The sequence below is a fragment of the Nothobranchius furzeri genome, chromosome 10 (genome assembly GCF_043380555.1).
Source record: "Nothobranchius furzeri strain GRZ-AD chromosome 10, NfurGRZ-RIMD1, whole genome shotgun sequence".
Lineage (NCBI taxonomy): Eukaryota > Metazoa > Chordata > Actinopteri > Cyprinodontiformes > Nothobranchiidae > Nothobranchius > Nothobranchius furzeri.
The window spans coordinates 54,891,361-54,916,671 of NC_091750.1; the positions used below are offsets into that span (position 1 = coordinate 54,891,361).

At 39.5% G+C, this 25,311-nt stretch overlaps 1 protein-coding gene across 1 annotated transcript; it reads right to left on the minus strand.

The window, feature by feature from the left end:
* Positions 1 to 16,580: 16,580 nt before the first annotated feature.
* Positions 16,581 to 21,996, minus strand: yipf5 (Yip1 domain family, member 5). Its single transcript, XM_015961279.3, has 6 exons — positions 21,872 to 21,996; positions 20,700 to 20,817; positions 20,215 to 20,387; positions 18,954 to 19,099; positions 18,350 to 18,531; positions 16,581 to 16,810 (listed from the first exon to the last, which is right to left on the minus strand). The coding sequence occupies exons 2-6, from the start codon at positions 20,807 to 20,809 to the stop codon at positions 16,648 to 16,650; spliced, it is 774 nt and encodes a 257-aa protein (XP_015816765.1). The 5' UTR covers positions 20,810 to 20,817; positions 21,872 to 21,996; the 3' UTR covers positions 16,581 to 16,647.
* Positions 21,997 to 25,311: the final 3,315 nt, after the last annotated feature.

Genomic DNA, 25,311 nt, shown 5'->3' on the forward strand with positions numbered 1-25,311 from the left:
GCTGACAGTCACTGTTGCACCAACGTCTCTGTCCACCAGGAGGCACCCTCTTTTGATTTTTCAACCGTGGGTGGGTGAAGTACTCTGGTGGTGGTGGGGGGGGGGGGGGGGGGGGGACTTTCTCTTCAAGGCTCAAGATTCCATCTGTCAGTCCCAGTCTTTCAGCTCTCTCCTCTCTAACATGTTTACACTCTTTCTGTGTTTGAGTCCAACGTATCAAACACAACTTCACAATTGATGGCCCATTTTTTGAATAATTAAGGCCATAAGGTTATACAAGGCCCTGTCAGGACATTTTTCTTCCACATGAGCTCCTCCCTTTGAGTTACATTAGTGAGCAGAAATCTCTGCAGCTCTCCAACTTACTGCCAATTACTTCCAGTTTACTGAAGGACAGGAGGAGTAGCTTAAACTGCTGCTTCTGCCATGTCATACTTCCAAAACAGCGAGCTCATGAGCCTAGTGATGACCAAGACGCCACAGTGGAACCAACTGGACCTGCAAAAGAGATCTAGATTGACCTGCATCTGCAGAACGTACTTAGAACAGAAACGCTTCCCAAACCAATCTGGAGTTGTGTGAAAAAATAGCCTCACTTTGATAAATTATAAACAATTATGTATTTATTTGGATAATGAATATTGGCTTGATTGTTTCAGACCTAGAGAATAATAAAAAAAATCACTTGAACAGAATCTGTATGACAACATAAAGTAGGCTAAAAGACATCAAAAAGCAACACATCATGGCTAATTAAGGAACAAAACAACCATGGAAAACATCTTAGGCATCACAGGCCTCATTTGGTGAAAGGTAAGGGCTTGGGGGTCATGATACAATTAACAGAGAGATGGGCAAAAGTAGCATCTATACGAGAGTTCAATGGAGAGAAAAAAAAACACAAAGGTCAGTTTCATATTTGCAAATATATATATATATATATATATATATATATATATATATGTATACACATACAGAGAGAGAGAGAGAGAGAGAGAGAGAGAGAGAGAGAGAGAGAGAGAAGAAGAAGAAGAAAATATCATTTCTATAGCACCTCTCAAGATACATGCTTTCGTTCTTTTTTTAAACACAGAAACAGTTTTGTTTACCTGTTTGTAGCTACAGTTTCGCCGACGGCTGCCGGCCTCTTCAGGCTGACGCTGATGGTGGTGCGTCACTTCCTTCTCCGTTTATCTGCGGGCAGCAGAGGACGTTGTCGCCCTCTACTGCCCGCTCTCCCCTCTCCGACGATGCAGTCCCATGCGTGGTCCAGCGTGTAAACTCCGTCGTCCCTGTTCATGGTCCCACATCCACGTCTCCTTATCTCGATTGCTTCCTTGATCCATCTTTTGTAGTTTTGTTGTTCGGTGGTTATGATCCGTGTGCTGTCCCAGTCCATTATGTGGTTTTCTCTTAAGCAATGATCTGTTACGGCTGACTTTTTTATTGTACTTTCTGCTTCTTCTTTTGCTGCTCTTGTGTGTTTACGATTTGCCTCTTTCTCGCACTCCTTTCTGTGTTCTATTGTCCGTGTATTGAGTTGGCGTCCGGTTTCTCCTATGTATGTTTTATTGCATATTTTGCATGGGATTTCGTAGATGACTCCACATTTTTGTCCAGCTGATATTTTGTCTTTTGGGTGTACTAGTCTGTTTCTAACTGTTGTGTATGGCTTTGTTGGTGTGTTTATGTTGTGTTTTTTCATTGTTGCTCTTATTTTTTCCGTTATGCCTCTGATGTATGGTAGGGTTATCACTGGTTTTGGTTCTTGTCTTTCTGGGTTTCTGGTTCTTTTTTTGGGTTGTTCTTTGCTTTCTGTTTTTGTTTGTTGTTTTCCTTTGTTTATTGCCCATGTCGGGTATGCGCAGGTCTTTAAAGCGTATTGTATGTGTTTGTCCTCTTGTTTACGGTCTCTCTCTTCTGTTATTATGTTTGCTCGGTGATATAATGTTCTGATTACTGACATTTTGTGTATGGTGGGGTGTTCTGATGTCCATAATAAATATTGGTCTGTGTGTGTTGGTTTCCTGTATGTGTTTATGTTTAGGGTCCCGTCGGTCTGCCTGGTGATTTTTATATCCATAAATGCTATGCTGCCTTCTGTTTCTAACTCATAAGTGAATTTTATGTTGCCCGTGTCGTCAATATTGTTTAAGTGTTGTGTTAGTGTTTCTGTTTGACCTTTTGGTATGATTTCCAGTATGTCATCCACGTAGCGTTTCCATAATTTTATTTTGCAGTTTGGGGGGGCGGTGGCTATGGCTTTTTGTTCCAGGTCTTCCGTGAAAAACTCGAGAGCGGGCAGTAGAGGGTGACAACGTCCTCTGCTGCCCGCAGATAAACGGAGAAGGAAGTGACGCACCACCATCAGCGTCAGCCTGAAGAAGCCGGCAGCCGTCGGCGAAACTGTAGCTACAAACAGGTAAACAAAACTGTTTCTGTGTTTAAAAAAAGAACGAAAGCATGGATTTAGAAAGACACAGCAAGAACACACCTAAGATGTTCAAAGAGAAATACGGACAACAAGGAACGAAGGACTTCCGCCGTTTGGAGCGATTACACCAGAAACGCGCACGTCTAAGAAACCACCTTCGCTTCTGTTTAAGATGCCGGGACGAAAACATCACACCCACAAGCCTACAGCTGAAAACATCGATCCGGACCAAGACAGCACAAAATATAATAGAAAGAGCACAGAGAGCACTGCTCAAGGAGAGGATAAGGAACGTCATAACCAAACAGAGGCGTGTGGAGGACGAACTGGAAAGAGGACACCTGGACTTGAAAAGGAATTACAAACTTGATACACAAATGGAGGAACTAATTAAAGGACACATGATGGAAAAACAGGAAAAAGAGTTCATAAAAGTGAAAGAAAGACACATAAAGAAGTTAAACAAACTCATAAACAAGAAAAAGAGGGGAGAAATACAAGGCAACTCCACACCAAACTCATGGGTATGCAACATTTCACAATACAAACTAACAGAAGCAGAAGAGAGCATATTAAAGAAAGGTTTAAACTTTGCAGTCACACCAAAAGAAATACCATATGATGAATTTATCGTAGCAACAGAACTAGCATGTCAACAGATCACAGATGAGGGAAAGAAAGCAGAACTTAGAAATAATGTAGTTGGGATATTAAAAAACAGCCAAATTCAACACAGCAATATTACAAAAGAAGAACAATCAGCCATGACAGCATTATCCAAAAACGAACAGATAATTATTCTACCGGCAGATAAAGGAAGAACCACAGTAGTTATGGACAGAGAAAAATATAAACAACAGATGAAGCAGATGCTAGAGGACAAAAACACATATGAAATACTTAAAAAAGATCCAACAGAAAACATTAAGAAAAACATGAAAAAATTACTGAAGCCACTGCACGAAAAAGGCAAAATAACAGAAAAAATGTACAAACACTGGATTCCTACAGCAAACATAACACCAAGAATATATGGAACGCCAAAATTACATAAACAAAACACCTCACTTAGACCAATAGTTGACAGCATAGGTACACCAACATACAACATGGCAAAAGATATCAGCAGAATCATCAGCCCATTATTAGGAAATACAGACCAACACTGCAAAAATAGTATAGAACTGGCAAAAGAACTAAAGGAAATTACAATAGAAGACAACGACATACTCATCTCACATGACGTCACATCTCTGTTCACAAAAACACCAACCCAAAAAACCATAGACATAGTAGTTAACAGAATCAGACAAGACAAAACTTTACACAAAAGGACAAACCTCACAGCAGATGACATAGCACAACTGATAGGACTGGTAGCTAACTCCACTTACTTCACATACGACAACACAATATACAAACAACTGGAAGGCTTCGCCATGGGTAACCCGTTATCAGCCACCCTGTGCGAGTTTTTCATGGAAGACCTGGAACAAAAAGCCATAGCCACCGCCCCCCCAAACTGCAAAATAAAACTATGGAAACGCTACGTAGACGACATACTGGAAATCATACCAAAAGGTCAAACAGAAACACTAACACAACACTTAAACAATATTGACGACACGGGCAACATAAAATTCACTTATGAGTTAGAAACAGAAGGCAGCATAGCATTTATGGATATAAAAATCACCAGGCAGACCGACGGGACCCTAAACATAAACACATACAGGAAACCAACACACACAGACCAATACTTATTATGGACATCAGAACACCCTACCATACACAAAATGTCAGTAATCAGAACATTATATCACCGAGCAAACATAATAACAGAAGAGAGAGACCGTAAACAAGAGGACAAACACATACAATACGCTTTAAAGACCTGCGCATACCCGACATGGGCAATAAACAAAGGAAAACAACAAACAAAAACAGAAAGCAAAGAACAACCCAAAAAAAGAACCAGAAACCCAGAAAGACAAGAACCAAAACCAGTGATAACCCTACCATACATCAGAGGCATAACGGAAAAAATAAGAGCAACAATGAAAAAACACAACATAAACACACCAACAAAGCCATACACAACAGTTAGAAACAGACTAGTACACCCAAAAGACAAAATATCAGCTGGACAAAAATGTGGAGTCATCTACGAAATCCCATGCAAAATATGCAATAAAACATACATAGGAGAAACCGGACGCCAACTCAATACACGGACAATAGAACACAGAAAGGAGTGCGAGAAAGAGGCAAATCGTAAACACACAAGAGCAGCAAAAGAAGAAGTAGAAAGTACAATAAAAAAGTCAGCCGTAACAGATCATTGCTTAAGAGAAAACCATATAATGGACTGGGACAGCACACGGATCATAACCACCGAACAACAAAAATACAAAAGATGGATCAAGGAAGCAATCGAGATAAGGAGACGTGGATGTGGAGCCATGAACAGGGACGACGGAGTTTACACGCTGGACCACGCATGGGACTGCATCGTCGGAGAGGGGAGAGCGGGCAGTAGAGGGCGACAACGTCCTCTGCTGCCCGCAGATAAACGGAGAAGGAAGTGACGCGCCACCATCAGCGTCAGCCTGAAGAGGCCGGCAGCCGTCGGCGAAACTGTAGCTACTAACAGGTAAACAAAACTGTTTCTGTGTTTAAAAAAAGAATGAAAGCATGGATTTAGAAAGACACAGCAAGAACACACCTAAGAACCTCTCAAGATAAAAATCACGAGGCGCTTCACAAAAACAAAAATGTAAAAATATAAAAAAGCATTTAGAAAATGTTTAAAAATATATTAAAATGAGCAAAAATAGGCAATTGTGATTAAAAAAATGTAAAGAAAGAGAGAGAGTGAATAGGAAAGAGGGAAACCAGTGGATCCTGAGGAAGGTGGAATAGGTGGGGAGAGCAGAATAAAGAGAGAGTGGTGAAGAAGGTCATACAAAAGCCAGCTTGAACAAGTGAGTCTTCAGCTGCTTTTTGAAGGAGACCACTGAGTCCACTGATCTCAGGCTCATTGGGAGAGAGTTCCAGAGTCTGGGGGCCACAGCAGCAAATGATCTGTCACCTTTGCTCTTTAGCCTGGTGCGCTGCACAACCAGTAGGCTTTGATCACTGGACCTCAGGGACCTGCTGGGTGTGTAGGGACTAAGAAGATCACCAATGTAAGATGGTGCTTGTCCATGTAAGGCCCTATAGACCAGAACCAGGATCTTGAAATGAACCCTGAAGTTGACTGGCAGCCAGTGAAGCTGGAGGGGAAGCGGAGTGATGTGGATGTGTTTGGAGGCTGAGCACAGGCATTCTGAACCACCTGTAGACGGTTCAGGGAGGTTCTGCTCAGACACGTGAAAAGAGAGTTACAGTAGTCTAAGCGTGAGGAGATGAAGGTGTGGATAACTGTCTCAAGTTCAGAGCGAGACAGAATGGGACTCAGCTTAGCAATGTTCCTGAGATGGAAGAAGGAAGAGGGTGCAAGATAACTGACATGAGGATCCAGGGTGAGAGCTGGGTCAAAGGTCATGCCAAGATTCCTAACAGAAGGTTTGGTGTGAGAAGCAAGCTGACCTGAGAGAGAGAGAGAGAGAGAGAGAGAGAGAGAGAGAGAGAGAGAGAGAGAGAGAGAGAGAGAGAGAGAGAGAGAGAGAGAGAGAGAGAGAGAGAGAGAGAGAGAGAGAGAGAGAGAGAGAGAGAGAGAGAGAGAGAGAGAGAGAGAGAGAGAGAGAGAGAGAGAAGGAGATTTTATGCCGGTTTGAGTCGGGGTGCGATTGCTCGCCTACAGCTGGTTCAGATCTCCGCTGCTAGGTTTCTGACAGGCACAAGACGTCGTGTCCACATCACACCAGTGTTAGAGGAACTCCACTGGCTTCCTTTGCAGTACAGAGAAAAATTCAAAGTGTTCACGGTACTGTTCCTGCCTACTTATCAGCACTGCTACAAAGGCATGCCCCCACCTGCTCTCTTCACTTTGGGGACCAGGAATAACTGGTGGTCCCTCATTCCAGATGCAAATCCAGAGGAGATCGTGCATTTGCGGTCCTTGCTCCAACTTTGTGGAACGGTCTATCTTTGACTGTTAGGCTGGCGCCTTCCATCCAGATGTTTACGTCACATCTAAAAGCCCATTATTATGTCCAGGCATCTTCACCACTGGGGTCTGCAATTTTGTCTTGATTTTAATGGTTTAACAATTGTTCTCCTCTTTTTTATGAAGTTTTTATGCAGTTTTTATTTTTTATTGTTTTTATTGATGAAATTGCCTGTTTATTGTTGTGTTCAGCACCTTGGGCTTCTGCTAAAGGTGGTGCAAATGAATAAATGAATGAATGATTTTGATATTTGAACAGCTACAGCATTCGCCCTTGCTGTTGCAAACTTCTGTCTGCTTCTTTTTCTGACTGGGGTGCATTCTCATTGATCAACAGCTCTCTCTAGTGAATCAACTGGCCAGTGCGCTAGGCTCGTGTAAACGATTTATTCAGCTGTAGAGGCCAGGGGAAATATAAATTCAGAAATATTACCTACTTTATATAATAGAATAGGGTCAAATTTAATTATTTTCCAGTTACTTTAAAAATTTAAACATGGTTTTTGTTTAAGACTCAATCACTTGTCTACATAGAGCGAGATTGGTTTGGCCAGTTTTCCCCCTTCACATGAAAACTGCGTTTTGTTTGATCTGAAACATTTAGGTGTTCAGTGGATTGATGCTGCTTTTTTTTTTGCTCTTGCATTGTACCTTCAAGTCTAAATTCCACTTATTTTCCATGAAACCCACTATGCAGCAAGGACCTTATTATGCAATTTGCTGACACCTGGATCTGTACGAAACAAATTCTTCAATGTGCTGAATGCAGAGCAAGCTAACCGAAAAACCAGCTTTTAATGGTTATTTTTAAAACATGTTCGGTCACTCTGACTTTCACATGCAGGCCGAACGTGAAAATAGTCTTCTACCCAAATTTCTGTCATTATCCGCCACTAGAAATAGGACAGGGAAATTGGACTCACCCGTCTCTACTCTTGACATGGAAGGCTGTTGTTGGTTCAGAATACAGAAGAGAGTAGAGAACGTCTGGACTAGTAAAAGCTAACTGTTAGCATTAGCAACTCCACCACACAGCAGAACTCCTCCAGGCTTGTGTTATTTGTGAAGATAATCATCAATGTTACAGAGGAAATGGAGTCAGTGGTAGTGGTGTGTTGCTGTTAGCCAACCAGAGGCGAGATATCCAAATATCAACAAATAAGACTCTAAAACCGGCGGTCTTTTGCTCCCCCTTGCTTCGGCTAATTTATACTTCCTGAAAGTGTAAGAAAATACAACTATATTCCACTACACAGGCAAGCCAGAGCTAACTCACCAGAGATTTAGTTTCTTTATTGGTATTGCATAACATGTTTAACATGATTTATTGTTTAATGGAAGAAATGATTATCAAACAAGTCATTGTTCCCTAAAAAAAAGAAAGGGGGGGGGGGGGGGGACTTTCATTAATTACTAAAAAGGTGAATGAAAACAAGTTTAGCTTAAAGACAAAAATTATAGATCAACAATGCTGAGTTCTTTTCGGTGGCTGGTTATCATGGAGAGCTTTTAACACTTTCATCCTGATCTCAGCAGGCCTGTGAGTGGTGCAAAGCCTGTTTTCACAAAAACAATTGAACTTGATGCCTGTGTGTTTATTTATTTTTAAGTCTGTTGTGTTTGATTTCTGCATCGCCACAAATGTTGAAGCAAAAGTTACAAGGAAGCATGAAACAAAGATAAAATACCAAATTACATCAGCTGAGTTGCTTCTTGTTTCACTCAGATGATGTTCTGAGTTGTTAGTGCCGCCCGCGCATAACGAATAAACGTAATGATAAAGACCAAATGGAGCTGCTTTGGCGATATGAATCGAAACGGCAAGTATCCCTTGAAATCGTCACCGTTTAAAATGTTTTGTCTTGCTTTGTTTGAGTTTTGTTCAACACAAAGAAATCCCTTGAAGTGATTGTTCTTTCACTTTCTGTTCCATGTTGAAAACCTCATGTTCACAGGAACAATCCCACATATATACGAACAGGTCCCCCAACACACATTTAATGAAAAATCAAGAGAAAGAATTGACTAAGGGAGTGAAAGATCCTTTCCCCTCAGCAGGAGTCGATGCCTCTCACGGCTAATGGAGTTAAAGGAGGAAATATGTTTTCTTGTAAAAGGACAAACGGTTTTGAAGAAGAGCATCCTCATTTGCATTTCTCAGAACAAAACTTTTTAACCCTTTGACCAGCAGGAACGCTGCTTCGGTCTTATGAGTTACTTACTAACCCTAACCATAACCAATTTACAACTCTTATGACCTGCTTAAAAATACATGATTGCATTTTTCTTGATGTGGACATTGAAGCGTTAATTAATTATATGAATGAGCAAAATTAATCAATTTGATTTCGTGATATTTTAATTAATTTCTGCTTATATTAGCGTTGTATGGTTCTGCACCATTTCTGCATGTTTGGATGATTGTTTTGTGCAAAAAAAAAAGGTAAAACAGTATTATAAGGGTCCCTTTATTAATGTTACATAGTGCATTATTAAGCATTAGTGAACTATTGCAAAAAGTTTTAACAACTGCATAATATTAATGTTGATATTAAGAAATGTATTATTAAACAAACACCCCCCCCCCCCGGCCATTTGTCTTAACCTTAAGGACACTTAATAGTTAACAATAATGGTGATGTTAATAATGTTTATTAATGCTTAATAATGTACTAAGTAATGTTAATAAAAGGATCCTTAATGTAAAGTGTTACCAAAATAACTGCTGTTTGGAAGGCAAAGAAGACGACATAGAAAAACGCGTACAAGAAAAATAAGGAAAAAAGAAAAAGTAGAAGAACACGTTTAAGGAGAAAATATTTAAGAAGATGCACAAGAAGAAAAAGAAGGTGTAGAAGAATAAGAAGGAAAATAAGAAAGTTTTGTTGTGAAAAAATAAAATAAAACTGGCCAGGGAATGCCTTAGGATTCACCCGGAGGAGCTGACCTGAGAAGAAAGTCTGGGCCTCTCTGCTTAGGCTGCTGCCCCCGAGACCCGACCCCAGATAACCGGAGGAAAATGGATGAACGGAAAAAACAAACAAACAATTTAGCCAACTCAGAAGATAAATGTCATCTTGGCATTGTCATCTTGGAATATACCCGTGCCATCAAGGAAGATGGAATAACCTGGTCATTCAGTACATTCAGTAAGTCAGCTGACATAATTCTTGGAGTGCATCCTGTTGCTGAACCTAGACCTGGCCAACTGCATTAAGCCCAGATCATAACACTGCCCCCACAGGCTTGTTTAGTAGGCACTAGGCATGATGGGTGCATCACTTCATCTACCTCTCTTCTTACCCTGATGCACCATCACTCTGGAACAAGGTCCATCTGGAGTCATCAAACCAGTTTTTAAGCTTTGGACAGCTCATAACCCAATTTTAGCTGTTTCTGCAAACGCCTTAGATGTTTTCTGTGCTTGATGCATGCCAATAATCTGACCCTTCTCAAACAGACTCACATCTTTACCTTGATCACCAGATCTTTCCACATGGTTGTTTAAGAAATGAGAAGTTGGGATTAAATTACTTGTTGCAGCTGAAAGAAAATCGCCCATGCAGTAAATATCCAATAGGAGGATCGTACCTATTTGCTTAGTTAAATCCAGGTGGCGACTTTTTTTGGACAGGCGATGTATTTCAGAAGGTTTTTATGTTGCAGGAGTTGTTTGATCACATTTTGCATTCACAGCCACCTAGGCTACGTGCAGATGAGCACATCACTCATCTTCCCTCAGTCAGACTGTGTAATGTTTGCATTAGTTCATTGAGTCCTGAATTCACTGTTTGATGAGTCCACAGTGCAATGAGGGCTGACAATTAGCCTAATGAAGTGCAGCAGAAAATCACACTCAGTGCTGTGTTAACAGTTGCTCGGTGAATATTCATGCGCTGTTGGTTTTGCAGATGTACTAAAAGGCGGCGCAGTGTTGCTGAATACCAATCATTACATTTCCAGCCGTCGCTCGTCTGCTCCCTCACCGAAGGTGACATCCTGATTGCCATAAGGCTTTTATTGAGTGAAACGTGGCAAAGAGCCAATGTGTCCAGCTACAGCCGTCCGATATTTGATGCGATTCATTTTTCAAAACAAACATTTGTTACTTATTATATTGTATGAAATAGTTGATCTTTATGTAAATATTTTATCATGCAAAAGGAGAGTTTTAAATGGGACTCACCTTTTGCCTCATTTTGTGTTGCTATGTGGGTCTTTGTTAGCCTGGCCAGCCATACTTTATATGTGACTATATAGCCTGGCCACAACCCATAGACAGAGCTCAGTCGTGGGGCAGAATCTACGGTTGTTCTTCAAACTGTCTCCACGTGCTATTAGCCAATGCTAAGGCGAGTCAGAGCAATGACCGTGACTTACTCACCACTATGAATGTCAGTCAACAGGTAAGTCCGCCACGCATTGTCAGCGAAGACGCAAATACGTCCTTTTTTCTCTGCTGTTTCTGTCATAGTTTGGTTTTAGGAATTATGTGCATAAAACAAGCCATTTCAGAAAGTGCCCCGTTTGTGATGTCACATACATAGAAATTTGCATAGAACCACCTTTCACCTCTCCAGGCAAGAGGAGCAGCAGGTCTAATATGAGCCCCTTCCACTGATCAGAGCTACTCAGCCTATAGCAGCCTGAGTGGGTGATGGGTGGGCGTGGCCAGCTGCAGCTTCTTTTCTCAAAGTGACAGAGCCCAGAAACGGCTCATTCTGGAGGGTACTGAAAATGTCAAGAATAAAACAGCTGCTTTATGTGAAAGGGATATGGTGCAAAGATCTTCATTAACATGTTTTGCATCAACCATATTATCACTGAAGGAAAAAGTCACAATAGGTCTCCTGTAAGACCCAAAAGGCTAAGAGGCAGCAAACAAACTTTTCTTACTTAAAGCAAAACAAGAAAGCAAATCAGAACAGAGCACATAAGAAATACAAATAAAAATCTCGGTCTTTAAAAGTTCGGGGTGGAAGAACAATGTGCCTGGTGTGTCCAGCTCAGACCAGGTGCAGACTTACATGAGGGATGACTTGAAACAATCCAGGGAAACCAAAAGAAAAACAACAAAAAGACCAAGAAAACCTCAACTAAACCCAGAAAAATCTATGATCTTTCTAAAACATTCTAACAAGGTCCATATACGTCTGAGTTATAATTAAAATAGATATTTGTTGTGCATTAATTAGAGAATGCCTTTTTACTTGGTTAATTTTGGGATGCCGCAGACATGCACCGATACAGCAGCATACCAAAGAGTTCTCAGAGGTTTAACTGAATCCATGATATCACTTCAGAATCCGATCCGTTTTACTACAGCTCCAGCTGCATGCATGATGATCATAAACCTCAGTTGCTGAGCAAGGAAATGACCTTTTTAGGACTTTACATGATGAAATCCCCAAATTCCTACACATCTTAAGCTAAGATGAGGTGTGGTAGTAGTTAAAAGTGTCATCCAAGAGCAGTACATGTTGCACAAGATCTTTTGACGTCAACTTTGGGAGTCAACCCTTTTCAAGATGCTGCCAAAGCTCATCACCATTAGCAAACACACAAAAAACCGCTATGACTCAGGCTATTCCACTGAGCTAAGTGTCATGTGACGTAACTTACATTCACAAAAATGTTTCATTTTGATCTTGCAATGCGATGTGAAACTGAACTTTGCTATTTTCAGTTGATTGGTTTTCAAAATAAGACAATCTTAGTTTAAACTCTGACATGAAGAGTGGCAGGTGAGAAGCATTCTGTCATATTTAATATTTCCTATTCGTCAAGGAATGCTAGGGTTTAAATTGATCCTCTTTTTCAAGAATTCACTAGTTTTTTCTCTCATCGTGGTGGTCAGCCAGGCCAGCATTCTGGGCAGCACAGACTGAGGTCCAGGCCAGCCAGATGGAAGTGAGATTATCCTCCATTAGATGACATAATTCCATGGTGGCTGTTATTTCCCAGACACCAACAGAACCGCCAGCTGGTTCTACAACAGCATGTAGGTGCTGATGGTTTTTCTGATCATTTCAAACTAAAATACTGACAGAAATCCCAGAAAAATCACGATTATTTTTATTTGGTGTTTCTTCAAATGGATGTTTCAAAATCAGTCAAGAATTTCAGTTGGTTTAATGCTGTTTGTCTCATTCATCTCGCTGTTTTCTGTAATTATCATCATGTATTAATGGTTGTAATTTTGTTTCCTCACAATCAACATGATGAAACTGCAGAGCAGACAGCTCTGGAAGAAGGATCGACTTAAAAAAGTGACGGTTTTCCGTTTGCACTGGGTGCATATTTAATAAAACATGTAAACAAATGTTTGTATCTGAGTCATTTGTGGGATAAATGCAAACAGTCCAAAACTAAGCAACCAGAACAGATTCAATAAAACATGAACATCACCAGAGACTTGTGGTTCTGAGGGTAAATGGGTTTGAATAAACTTAGTCATGCATTTGATCCCTGCAGAGCTGTAGCATTTATGATGGCGACCAAACCAGAATAGTCAAACTGGATGTTTAAAGTCAGCCCAACACTGCCACCTAGTGGTGAATGAGTGTAAATGGTACCTGAATTAGTGCTCTTTTTAAACTGGAATTAGTTTGAAGCATTTAGAAAACATATAAAACAAATAGATACGTGATATTATTCTGAAATGTGCTTAAAATATTCTTTACAGCATCTAAAATCATTGGTACTACAAACCAACTTCAGGTGATTGAATAGGGAAAAAAACATGAATCCAAACTTTTTCAACACTGTCTCTGTAAAAGGAGCATGGCCTAGCTTACTTTGCTAATGTGTAAGACAAAAACAGCAAAACGAGAACTAAAAAGTAAAAGGAATTTCTTTACAACAGGAATTAGGACATTTCTTTGTCACATAAACAAAAGCAGAGGAGTTTTACGATGGCAGTTTTTTCTCTCGTGTCACAACCCCAGAGTGACCAGTTAATAATGAATGTTTAATATTTGTAATAAGATATATGAAAAAATAAATAAATAAAATAATGCGCTGCAACATGACTTTGAATGAATCCAGAGGCAAAACTCTGAACCCCAAACAAAACATCTGTCACCAACAAGGATGAGCCGTACCCACAATGTTTTGGGGCCACCAGATGTGCAACTAGTTTTTAGGCACATTTAAGACTGACGCTAGTTAGCAACTAACGCTTAATTAAAATTTTATTAAAAAATACAGCTGAAATGAAACTGCAGTGTTTAGCATTACATGTAACTGATTAAAAGTATAATTAGATTTAAGAAAAAAAATGTGATTAAAATCAATAAAAATCCACAAATGATAAGGATCCAGTATAAGCTTCCTAATGCTTAAAAACAAACCACCACATGAGCTGCCTGCTGAGTTTTATGTTAAGTTTAGAAAATAAAGCCCTCATTACTTCCACTTCTGAATTATTCATTCCATTTAAGATGGTTACAGACCATTTAGAGAGCCTGTGTGTGTGTGTGTTACACAAGCAACCCTGACTTGCCCCTACATCTCCAAATAATGTTAAACCTTTTGAGCGTATTTAATATTTACTATCCTATAATAAATGTTCTACTAAACACATAAATGGAGAGGTTTTAATCCAGTAATTGTCGAAAAGGTGATTCTACGCTGACAAAGCGTTAAAACCAGAAAAATCAGTGAAGATGCTGCAGGTTTGAGCTCACGTTGTTCAATAGCAGCTGCTAAACATGTTTTTTTTACTAAAACTGTGCATCCGACTCACGTTTTCCCATTTCTTCAGCAGATTTAAGGCTCTATGCCAAATGTGATCTCCGTTTAAGTCTTTCATTGGAGATGCGTTACTTCACCGTTTAATCAAGAGGCTTAAAATCTCCCAAAAAAATGAAGTTTAATGTGGAACGACAGATGACACAAAGTGTACAGAGATCAGTCTCTGAAATGAAGACGTGATGACAACAAAGAGCTTCTCTAGACGGGTAAAATGTCTTCTAGATATTTTATTCTTGGTCAATTAAAACATTGTTGCTTGTGTCGTCTGGAAAAGAACAAATGTTTCTGAAAAGATTAAATAAAACTAGAAGAGCTCTTTTTGATGAAGTTGATACAACCGGGAGGCTTCATGGTTCCTCAGCTTACAGAGAGCTGCAACTTTTTGTTCCCCTTGAGAGGAAAAGATGGAGAACTTGTGGTCTGGAGCAGAATGAAAGTGGGCGTTTCTCTTAGTCTTGTAGAAGCTGTTGGGAGTTTGCCAAATAAGCACAAAAAAAAAAGATTTGGAGAATTTCTCCACTCGGACCTACCTAAAAGTAAGTAAGTAAAAGTTTGTTTATAAAGCGCCTTTCGCAGATATGAATCACAAAGCGCTGTACAACATGAATAAAATCAGGGCAAATACTTCAAACCGATAAAAACAGATCATAAAAACCAATAGCAGTGACAAAATAGTAAATAAAACCAGGAGTAAAAACAAAGTCAAGGTATGAACAAAGACAAAGCCATCTTTCAGAATGTTTAGTGGGGGGAACACCTAGATGAAAAGGTGAGTTTTTGAATGTTTTTTGAAGACCTCTACAGTTTTGGAGAGATGGAGTTTTGAAGGCAGACTGTTCCAAAGTCAGGGTGCAATAGTCTGAAATGTCCTGTCCCCTTTGGTTTTTAGTCTGGTTCGAGGAACAGCCAGGAGGTTTTGAGATGTGGATCGAAGCTTCCGTGAAGTGGTGTGTGGGGATAAAAGCTCAGATAGGTAGCTTGGAGCCTGGTTGTTAAGAGCTCTATAGGTCAGCACTAATACTTTAAATTGAATTCTAAATTCTACCGGGAGCCAGCGGAGGGACTGTAAAAGTGGAGTGATGTGAGTTCGTCTGCTGGATTTAGTTAGGAGTCTGGCTGCTGCATTTTGATGGCATGAAGGCGTGAGAGGGAGGTTTTGCTGAGACCAGTAAAAAGAGCGTTACAGTAGTCTAAGCATGATGACACAAAGGCATGGATGATTTTTTCCAGCTCAGCAGTTGAAACCAGTTTACAAACTTTTGAAATGTTTCTCAGGTGAAAGAAACAAGAGCGGGAGATGGTTTTGACATGTGAGTCTAAACTTAAAACTGGATCAAAAATAACTCCCAGGTTTCTGTTGGACTTGGCTGTCGAGCAAAAGGAGGCAATTTCCTGCTTGATTTTTGGTTGAAGTTCCGGTGGTGCAGAGATCAGGGTCTCTGTCTTGTTGGCGTTGAGAACAAGAAAGTTGCTGGACAGTCAGTTACTGATCTGGGTCAGGTAGAGTACAAGGGAGGCCAGCCTGTCCAACTGGTGTGGCATGAAGGACATATAGAGCTGAATATCGTCAGCGTAGATGTGGTAGGAGATGTCTGGGAAAGACTGAATGATGCCAGCTAGAGGAAGAATATAGAACGCGAATAGTAGAGGCCCTAGAACTGAACCTTGTGGGACCCCGCAGGTTAGAGAGGCGGTGTCTGATGAAAAGGTTTCCGACTTCACTGTGAATGTTCTGTTGGTGATATAAGAGGAGAGCCAGTCTAGAGCAGAACCTGAGATACCAGCCAGAGCATTTAACCTGTTCAGTAAAACGTTGTGGTCTAGTGTCAAAAGCTGAATTGAGGTCAAGCAGGACCATGACAGAGCACTTCCCAGCATCAGCAGCCACTTCCCAGCATCAGCAGCCATTAGGAGGTCATTATGCACCTAAAAAGGCCAAGAACCTCAGTTTTCCATTGTGTCTTTCCCCTTCATGTCCTTAAAAAAAATCACGGGACTGCTCCCTGCCCATATAAGGCATGACATGGTCCACGGCCCTTTTTTCCACCATCTTTATTTAACAGTCCTTCACTTCAAGATGCATGAAGGGAATATATGCTGCTGCTTTCACAAGATCAAGTTGGAATGTGGTGGGTGGGTGGGTGGTGGTGGTGGTGGTGGGGGGGGGGTAGAGAGGAAGCAAAAATCTGTTGTTTCAGAAGGAGCTCCGCTGTTTCTGCAGCATCCATGTAATTAGAAAATAATTACACGGATGCTAATGAGACAGAAATTACAAAGCAGTTATTTTGAACTGTTGCACAACTTTATATACATCTATATATATGGATATAGACATATAGATATACTTTTAGAACACAGAGATGAGTGCAAAGACTCCATAAAGCAGAGCACAGGGGTAAGCCACCAACAACTGCTGGCCATCCATGGCCAGAGCCGAGATGAAGATCTTTGAGGCGGAGAAACTGCACCATCCGATGATTGTTGCTGTTAGTATAATCCCCATCATGCCCCTAAAATGAAAAAATAAAAAATCTGTATTGGCACCAACGAAATGTACACAAGTTCATAACAAAAGACGACAATTTAAAGGTGAAGTATGTAAGAATGACATGTTATTGTAACCCATTTTTCTAAATAAGTTACTATCTGACTCCAGTTCTTAGTGTCATGCAGTGTTCAGTTTGACCAGCAATTTGAATTTAGTTTTAGTCTTTTGACTACATTTCTTTTTAACTTTAGTCACAATTTAGTCATCCAATTTGTTTTAGTTCAAGTCTTATTTTAGTCGACTAAAATATATTTTTCTTCTGATGCAATAATTTTCAACTTGTGTAAAGGTAATGTTAACTACAGCTACTTGAAACTGTAAAGAAATATGTAAAATTCACATTTCACACTTTGGATGAATAAAACTATATTTATAATTGTTTAAATAACAGCAATTACTGGAAAATAGCAAAAAGGAGCACTGACACATTGAAATTGTTACTCTCAATAATAAAACAATAAGCAAATCTGTGTAATGTGCAGTAATATTTGTAAACATCCTACCATCAAAATGTATTACTCTAAAGGTAACTAAAGGTAAGAATGGTTTCCGGGTGTATTTATTAGTTTCATTAGATTGACTGATGAAGGTGGGACAGCTGAAAGTTTCACCTCACAAACGCACAGCTAGAACACCGAACACTGCTCATATTGGCTTTAACAGCCACGAAAACAAAAACGATTAGACAACAAGATGTGCATCGTGCTGCTCCATGGTTCGGTTCAGTTCACTGAGCTACAGCCCACCCTCTCCCACCGCCGCTAGCTACTAACAACACCGTAACACCTTTATAACCAAGGGAAACACCGGGTGTGTACTAGACTGCTTTTCCTCCCAGCCGCGGGCATTTTCTCTCTTTAGACAACTTTTACCGCCATAAACATCAATAGATGATGTCTGGTTAGCAGTAGCTTGTCCAAACAGCAGCTGGCCCCAGACTTCTCGTCTAGTCCCGCCTGTGCCGTTTGCTGACTGTTTATTTTTTTCCTGACCTCCAATGTTTTTCGTTTTCTGACTGGATTTTCGTTTCTGTCAATTTTCGTTCTCGTCTCTTATTCGTCAACGAAAATGTCGGTCAGTTTTCATCATAATTCAGGCGTGTATGTTTTTGTTTCGTTTTAGTCCGCAAAACTTAATTCGTCACAACCCCCCCCCCAAATAAACACTGGTGTCTTGGCTGTTGCCAGTTAGGGATCAGCAGCGGAAAGTTCAAGATGACAAGCCAAGACGAGTCATATACAGTAAGTTAATACATAAGTCTGGTGCTTGCACTCTTGGGCGTTTTACAGTAGGGGGCACTTACTACACTATTTACGGTAAAATTTCTCTGGCATTAGGGTTAAAGTCCCATTAGAAATTTGCCCCATCCCCTGGGGGAGCGGTGAGCTGCAGACGCAGCCTTGCTCGTGAACCATTTGGTGGTTTAACCGCCAAGCATAAGTTCTTTATTTGTGTATTTATAGAATCGTAACACCTTAAAGAGTTTGGTGTGTGAACTCACTGTAATGACAAAATGACTCCGAAGCTGGAGAGGAGAATCATGGGGAGGAGACAGTATCCCAACACACTGGCCACGCAGCCGAAGGACACGCCCGTCATACTCATCAGATTGAGCAAGCAGTACATGCCGAGGCAGCCAATCGCACTGATGCCGTACACGTAACCAAACTGGATTTTTCCTGACTGTAAATAAAACACAGCAGGAACAAAAAATACCTTAAACAGATGTACAAGTTTAGGCGTTTGACTGCATTCAGGTATAAATAAGTCAGCTCCAGCTTCACAGAACAACAAAGACTAACAAACCTCTGCAGGGAAGATCAAGGCCCACATAGCAAACGTCTCACTACAGTTCAAAATAGGACAACACTTTTTTTGTGGACAAATATCCTTGGACAAGAAGAAAACAGGTTTTCAAAGGGGCAAAGAAGTCCAGGTGGTCTTTCGAGCCCCCCCTGCTTGATTGATGGATGAATACTTCTATACATTTACTGTATGAGTCTATTTTTAAAACAGAGTCTAAATGTTTTGTTTTCTGTAAAAGTTTATGTCAAAATAAAAAAAAGGAGATCTGCTCTTTAAAGTCGTTTAACCCAAAGACTTACCAGTAGAAGTGTTGCACCAAACGCCAAACAGAAAACCATGGGGCCAGCTAGGTCGGTCTCGTTCATGATGCTGCCATCGGCTGCTTTCATCGGATGGAGCACAGTCAGAGTCTTCTGCCAGATGTGGTCAAAGTTGATGCCTAATTCTAAAAACAGGGTGGCACAGCTGTGATTAAACATTTATGGGATCACTGATCTCAATTTAATTGTGGGCATCAGATTAAATAATATTTTCTTAACTATTTGAAGCATTTAAAGCAGCTCAGGTTAAATCTGAAGGTAAAGTAATCAAAAAGATAAAACAAGTGGAAATTACATTTAAAAACTATTATCTAGTTTAACATCCAAACTCTGAATGAATGAGGACTCCACATACAAATTTGTTGTGTTCAGAACTTTGTTGGCTATTTGGCGTCGGTCAACTATAAACTATGATAATAGAGGGCAGTACTTCTAATCTGTTAGCCAATAGCAGATATTGGGGGGGGGGGGGGGGCGCTTCACCTTTTGGTTTGGGAAGATGTCATTTAAAAGTTTGAAGCTAACATTCGGATGCTAACGGGGATTATGAGAGATACATAAGAGGGAAATCTGGAATGTCTCCAGCGGTCTATGTCTACTGTTACGTGGGATTTGTTATGGATAAACTACTTAATTAGAATAGTTGTATTGGACTTCCAAATGTAAAATGACCATTTGTGTTGGAGACGGCTCTATTCTGTCAATGATAAGTGACTCGAACGGTGAGTTAGACGTCATTTAGAATTTCTGTGTGGCTTGACAAACGTTTGTGTCTATACGGTCGTTCTGAGACATGAGATTGCATGTTTTTTGGTGAACATTAATATATATATATATATATATATATATATATATATACACATACATACATACATACATACATACATATATACATACATACATATATAAATATATATATATACGCATACATATATACTGTTTACATTGTTTTAATGTATATCCCAAAAATAAATTCTGAAGGTAAGCTGTTTAAATTATTTTATTATCTTTCTGAAGGTGTGGCGGCGCGCCACGGCAAAATACACATGGCGAAAACGCTGTGTACATAGAACAAGGTTGCAATTTCCCATCTGTGGGACTAATTCATACGCAAAAATATTATACACTCATAAATAATGGTCGGTGAAGGGCTTGGCCACTCAACAGGTTTATGTGCTGGACAAATACACAACAAATGGTTTGCCATAGATGTTTTTGTAACCATATTTTTATGTTTTACCTTCTAGCAGTGGCGGCTCATCATCAAAGCTGTTACTGTACATGGACTGTGACGCTGATGGAGTGTAGGTCTGTGTGGGCTGAAAGATTTGTCCTGTGTATGGCTGCTGGGGTTGCATCATTCCCGGGGACGGATAGCTCATAGGCCGGGAGTAATCGTACTGACCATATTGTCTAGGAAAAGAAATATCACCAATGAAAACAACAAAACCAATAAAGGCAAATAAAACCTGACATGGAGACTAAATAAAAACATTAGCATACAGCAAAGAAAATCTGTGTTTTTGTGAAGAGGATTGCAATCGCAAATCATTGCTTAAAACCTCTAAACATCACACTGAATATGAAGAAAACACATATTTAAAAAAAAAGTGAAACCAAGTAGTTTTTAGCACTTGAACAGGTATTTTAAAGACACAATTATTGTGTTTAAAGATCTCTTAATAACAAAAAGTGATGCAGATCTGGAGAACTTTAGTCTCTTACTTGTTGTCGAGGTTTTCAGAGTTGCTGTAGCCATAGCCGCCCTGATTTTGGTCATCTACACTGTAGGTGGACTGGTAAAAGTCTGTGTTGAAGTTATCAAACCCTGACATTTCTTACTCTGTTGATACAAAGAGACACACATGAGAACAATGATTAATGCCCTCAGTTTAAATTATGCACATTCAGAAGAAATCATTAAGTCTCCACACACATCAAATATATGGAGAGAATCAGAGTAAAAAGTGTGTGTGTGTGTGTGTGTGTGGGGGGGGGGGGGGTATTTTCACAACACAAGAAGCGGCTGAAGAGCTACAGTAAAATTAAGGCACATACTATTATTTATAACAACAACAATAATAATAGATTCAGCTTTACCAGACAAATTGACAATAATTAAATAATTTTATTGGATGAGACAATTAGTTTTAAGTTTAAAGAAGCTAATTATTTAGTCTTACCATGCCTTGTAATAAGCTTTAACCAGTTTCCTTAAATTATAATAAAACATTTACCTCAGCTACGTGTATTCAATTCTGCATAATATGTTTTATAATGAGTTGTGATTTCATAACTTGTCTTCAGTTTTGATATAATGATCAAAACTGAAGTTAATAGTCTGAACATTGGGTACATTAAATAAAATGGATTTTTTCCCCTAGGAGATCTCGCAAAATAAGTGGAACGTGTCGCAGACTGTGGACAGTTTAGTTTTAAAAAGCTAAAAAAAAAGAGCTAAACTCTAAATAACCACATATGCTTACTTTTATTAGGTAATTGACGAAGAGCATCGCTGATTAGCTTATTCACGATAACTGTAGCTTCCTCAAACGATGCTATCAATTTAGAATAAAATTAGGGAAACAACTACAAGCTGCTAATTATTAATATTGTAACCCGCTCATTTACAATATTAATAACATTTCTCTAATACACTATTGAATAATTGAAACCACGTAATAAAACACATTATTTGAACCCAGAAGACAGTTACTCACTCAGAAGGCTAACCTAGTTTAAACTGCAGCTTAGCTAGCAGCTTGTTAGCTAATGCTGGCTAGTGGTAGCCAAAAACCAACATGTAAACATTCCACATATCCAGGTCCGATGTTACAGTATTCTTTCACACGAAATCATATTTACGTTCCGATAAACAACACATCGCAAGCACTAACCTGTGATACGCACAACCGTAGTCAGCGTCCTGCCAACTTTACAGTGGTTGCTACGTGTCAGGAGGAGAAAGGTAGCCGACGGAAACTCGTGAGGGACATGACACTTTACTAGTGGCAGAATATGTAGTGCCGTCTAAAGGCACGTTTTGGTATTACTTCATCTTAAATATGAACTCCCCAAATAAGTGAACAGTGCACCATGATTTTTGCTTAATATTAAAACATCGTTTTATTTATTACAGATTCTATATATGGAAGTTACACAATCTCCCACAAACAAACTAACACATGAATAAATAAAAGGGACAAATAAAAAAATGACACAAGCCTCTTAATTTTTTTATGTGGATATTGGCACACCTAAAACAAACTCTCACTGCACTGTGTATGTTTAGCAGATCACGTAAATTGAATTTGTACCTGACACAACCATGCCTGAGCAATCCATTTAAAAGTCAAGAAGTCAGAAAATAAATCATTTGTTTGTGGCGTTATTACCAGTTTTACCATAGTCATTTCCAGAAAAAAATGAGGACAAGAGGGACAGAGGAGTTTGATTGGTGTGAGAAAAAATATTTGAAACATCAATGTGGCAAAGATGAAAGAGGTGGCAGTGGACTTCAAAAGAGCACCTTACATCCCTTCTCTCATCATCAATGGATGCAAAGTTGTGGATCTGGCAGACACAGCTGAGTACTTTTGGGTTGTCTACTGGCTTTTGCAGACACAGTGTATAAAAAGGCTCACCAGCAGCTGGTAAGATCTGCTGAAACGCAATAAACAGGACCATTCTTTCCCATAAAATAAATTTACATCAGCAGATGCAAAACCAAAGCAAAGAATATAATGACAGAATCCTCCCATCCATCCCATAAACTGGTTCCTCCCCTTCCTTCAGGCAGAAGATTGAGCAGACTCAAAGCCTGGACCAGAAGGCTAAGGGACAAATTCCACATAGCTAAATAACTTGAGTCACAAAGACAAAGACAGAAAAGCAAGAACATCAGCTTTGATGTCATAAATTACAAGCCTATGCTTACAACTACAGAATGGAGATTTTCTGATGCACACCATCAGAACAGAAGCACAGACAAATCACCAAAAGGTCAAAGAAGAACCTCTTCACATCATATGTTTTTGTAAAAAAGTGACAAGCATATAAAAGGCACCACATTAAATTCATAGAAAATACTGCCGCTGCCCGTTGAGCCCTCATTCAGATCACGTTGTGTTATGACATATGGTTGGAGGAAACCAAAGAATAATGGTGGCAAATATGCTAAGCAAATATAACAAAAGGTAATGTAACAGGACAAGCGCCGGGTGGCTGCAAAAAAAACAAAGGAAGTCTCTTTCAACAGAATGCAGAGAGTTGGGATCAGTCACTCCACATGTGCAGGAAGGGACAGATAATGCAATTTATCAGTCCATGACCCCTGGGTGGGGAAATAGGAAATAAGGATCAGAAGCAGAATAACACACACTGGATTAAAATGGCAGGAAAATAGAAACAATGAAAAGAATAAATACAAAAAAGAACATTAATACACAAAAAAAACATGTCAGAAATATTTCTAACGACTGCTGGCTGAATCTTTTACCCAGACCTTATTCAAACTGAAATATTTTCCCATCTCTATGCAGAAACAGAATACTCTTGGCAATCATGACACAAAAATACATTACACATAAATTAACTTCAGCAGCGTGGAAAGGGAACTAAATTATACATTTTTGTCTGTCCTGGAGATACACAAATATTTCTAGAATGACAGGTTGGAAAATAATACACGCAGAGAAATGCATGAAGGGGAAAATATCTCATTATTCACATGTGACATATTGAATATTCTCCACCTTTGATGGTAAACACCTTCAGAGTTGTCTCTGAAATGATTCTGGTAAACACTCTGGAGTGGTGTTGCCTCATCAAAGTTGCAAGAAGGAAACTTACATGACAAATACTGTCTGACTCTTGTTGAAAGCTACTCCATATATAGCAAATAAGTCCACTGTGAACTTTTACAGCACAATGTTTTCGACTTTTGTGCAAGATCTGATGAAATCAACTTATACGGCTTGTAAGAAAAACTCAACCTTCTCCTTAAAGTAACGACAAAGACAAAACTTCTCAGCCGCACAGAATCTGATAAATGATCAGTTTTGGAATAAACAAAATCACTTAGACTCATGAAACATGAATCCTTAGTGTAAGAGTCCATGACTGATCACGAGTAAGAAATGACTCGCTTCTTCTTCATGGCCTTTTATCATTTTCAGACTGTTAATCCACTTTTATACATGATGAACATGTCTCTCTTCTTAATCCACTTAATTCAAGAAAACTGAAAAGTGCCAGAGAGGGTAATTGAATTTAGGGAAGTGCATTGCCATTTACTGTCATAATTGCCTCCTTTAATATAGTCTCTGCTGTAATCCTGCTGCTGCTGTTTGGGTGGATGAGTGGATTAAAACCACTGAAGTTCTTTTGATGCAGCAAATCCTCATCTATAACCACCTACTGTAACCTCAGTTGGTTTTTTATTACTCGCCCCACCTCCACAGCATCAAGAGGAGAAGGAAATCTATGCTAATAGGTGCTGTTCTTACTTTCTTCTGGAAAACCCAGCATTTCCGTGTCACTTCATTGACGCTCGAACGCTCGGGGATTCCTAGATTAAACCGTGAGCCGGCGTTTCACCGACACTATCACTTCCGCGTCTGTGAGACCACGCTCTCTACAAGCTCAACTCCCGTATCCAGCCGACCAGTCTGACAGTTTCAGGGACTGACCGCAGTGAATCCATTCACTGTGATGGATGTCAAAGTGGTCATAAATTTTGCAGTATTTTCTTAGAAAAGTTTTTCTATCTCAACCACAACTTCTCGTGCTGCAGCTGCATCAAAGAAGAACCTCTACAGACTGATGCTCCATACATTAAGTTGACATCAAGTAAGATGCATTTTACCCACATAGTATAAGAGGTATAAAATGAAAACAAGTTAGATTATTTTCATGTTTTTATTCATAATGCTGTGCTTTGATGTTTGAAAGAATATTGCTCATAATCATATAATCATGTTTAATAAAAAAAATGGATGCAATGGCATGCAAAATATAAAAATGTCCATCCAGGATAGTTTTTCATTAAAGAACATCATCAAAGACCTTGAAAAATGATGTGAAAAAAATGTTGCAGGAGGAACTGATGAAAATTTCTCCCAAAAAATAAAAAATAAAATAAAAATTTGGGTGATCTTTGACAGATTAACTATACATTCAAAAATCCTTTGGGAAAGATTATAGCCTCTTTGGTGTGTGCTTGCTGTGTTTAGTCTCAAATTCCATCTTTCAGTTCTTTTTAAAACACAGAAAAGGTTTATTTACCTGCAACGTTTCGTTTGCGGCTGCAAACATCATCAGGCGATGGTGGCGTCAA

Bases quoted from the DNA above. Each gene is read 5' to 3' on its own strand.
- yipf5 (XM_015961279.3), bottom strand. From the start codon at position 20,809: ATGTCAGGGTTTGATAACTTCAACACAGACTTTTACCAGTCCACCTAC. The intron at 19,100-20,214 runs GTAAAACATAAA...CCCTGTTTTTAG, and splicing joins TGAGCCGCCACTGCTAGAAG to AATTAGGCATCAACTTTGAC. The intron at 16,811-18,349 runs GTGAGTTCACAC...TTTTCATTTTAG, and splicing joins GGAGTCATTTTGTCATTACA to GGGCATGATGGGGATTATAC.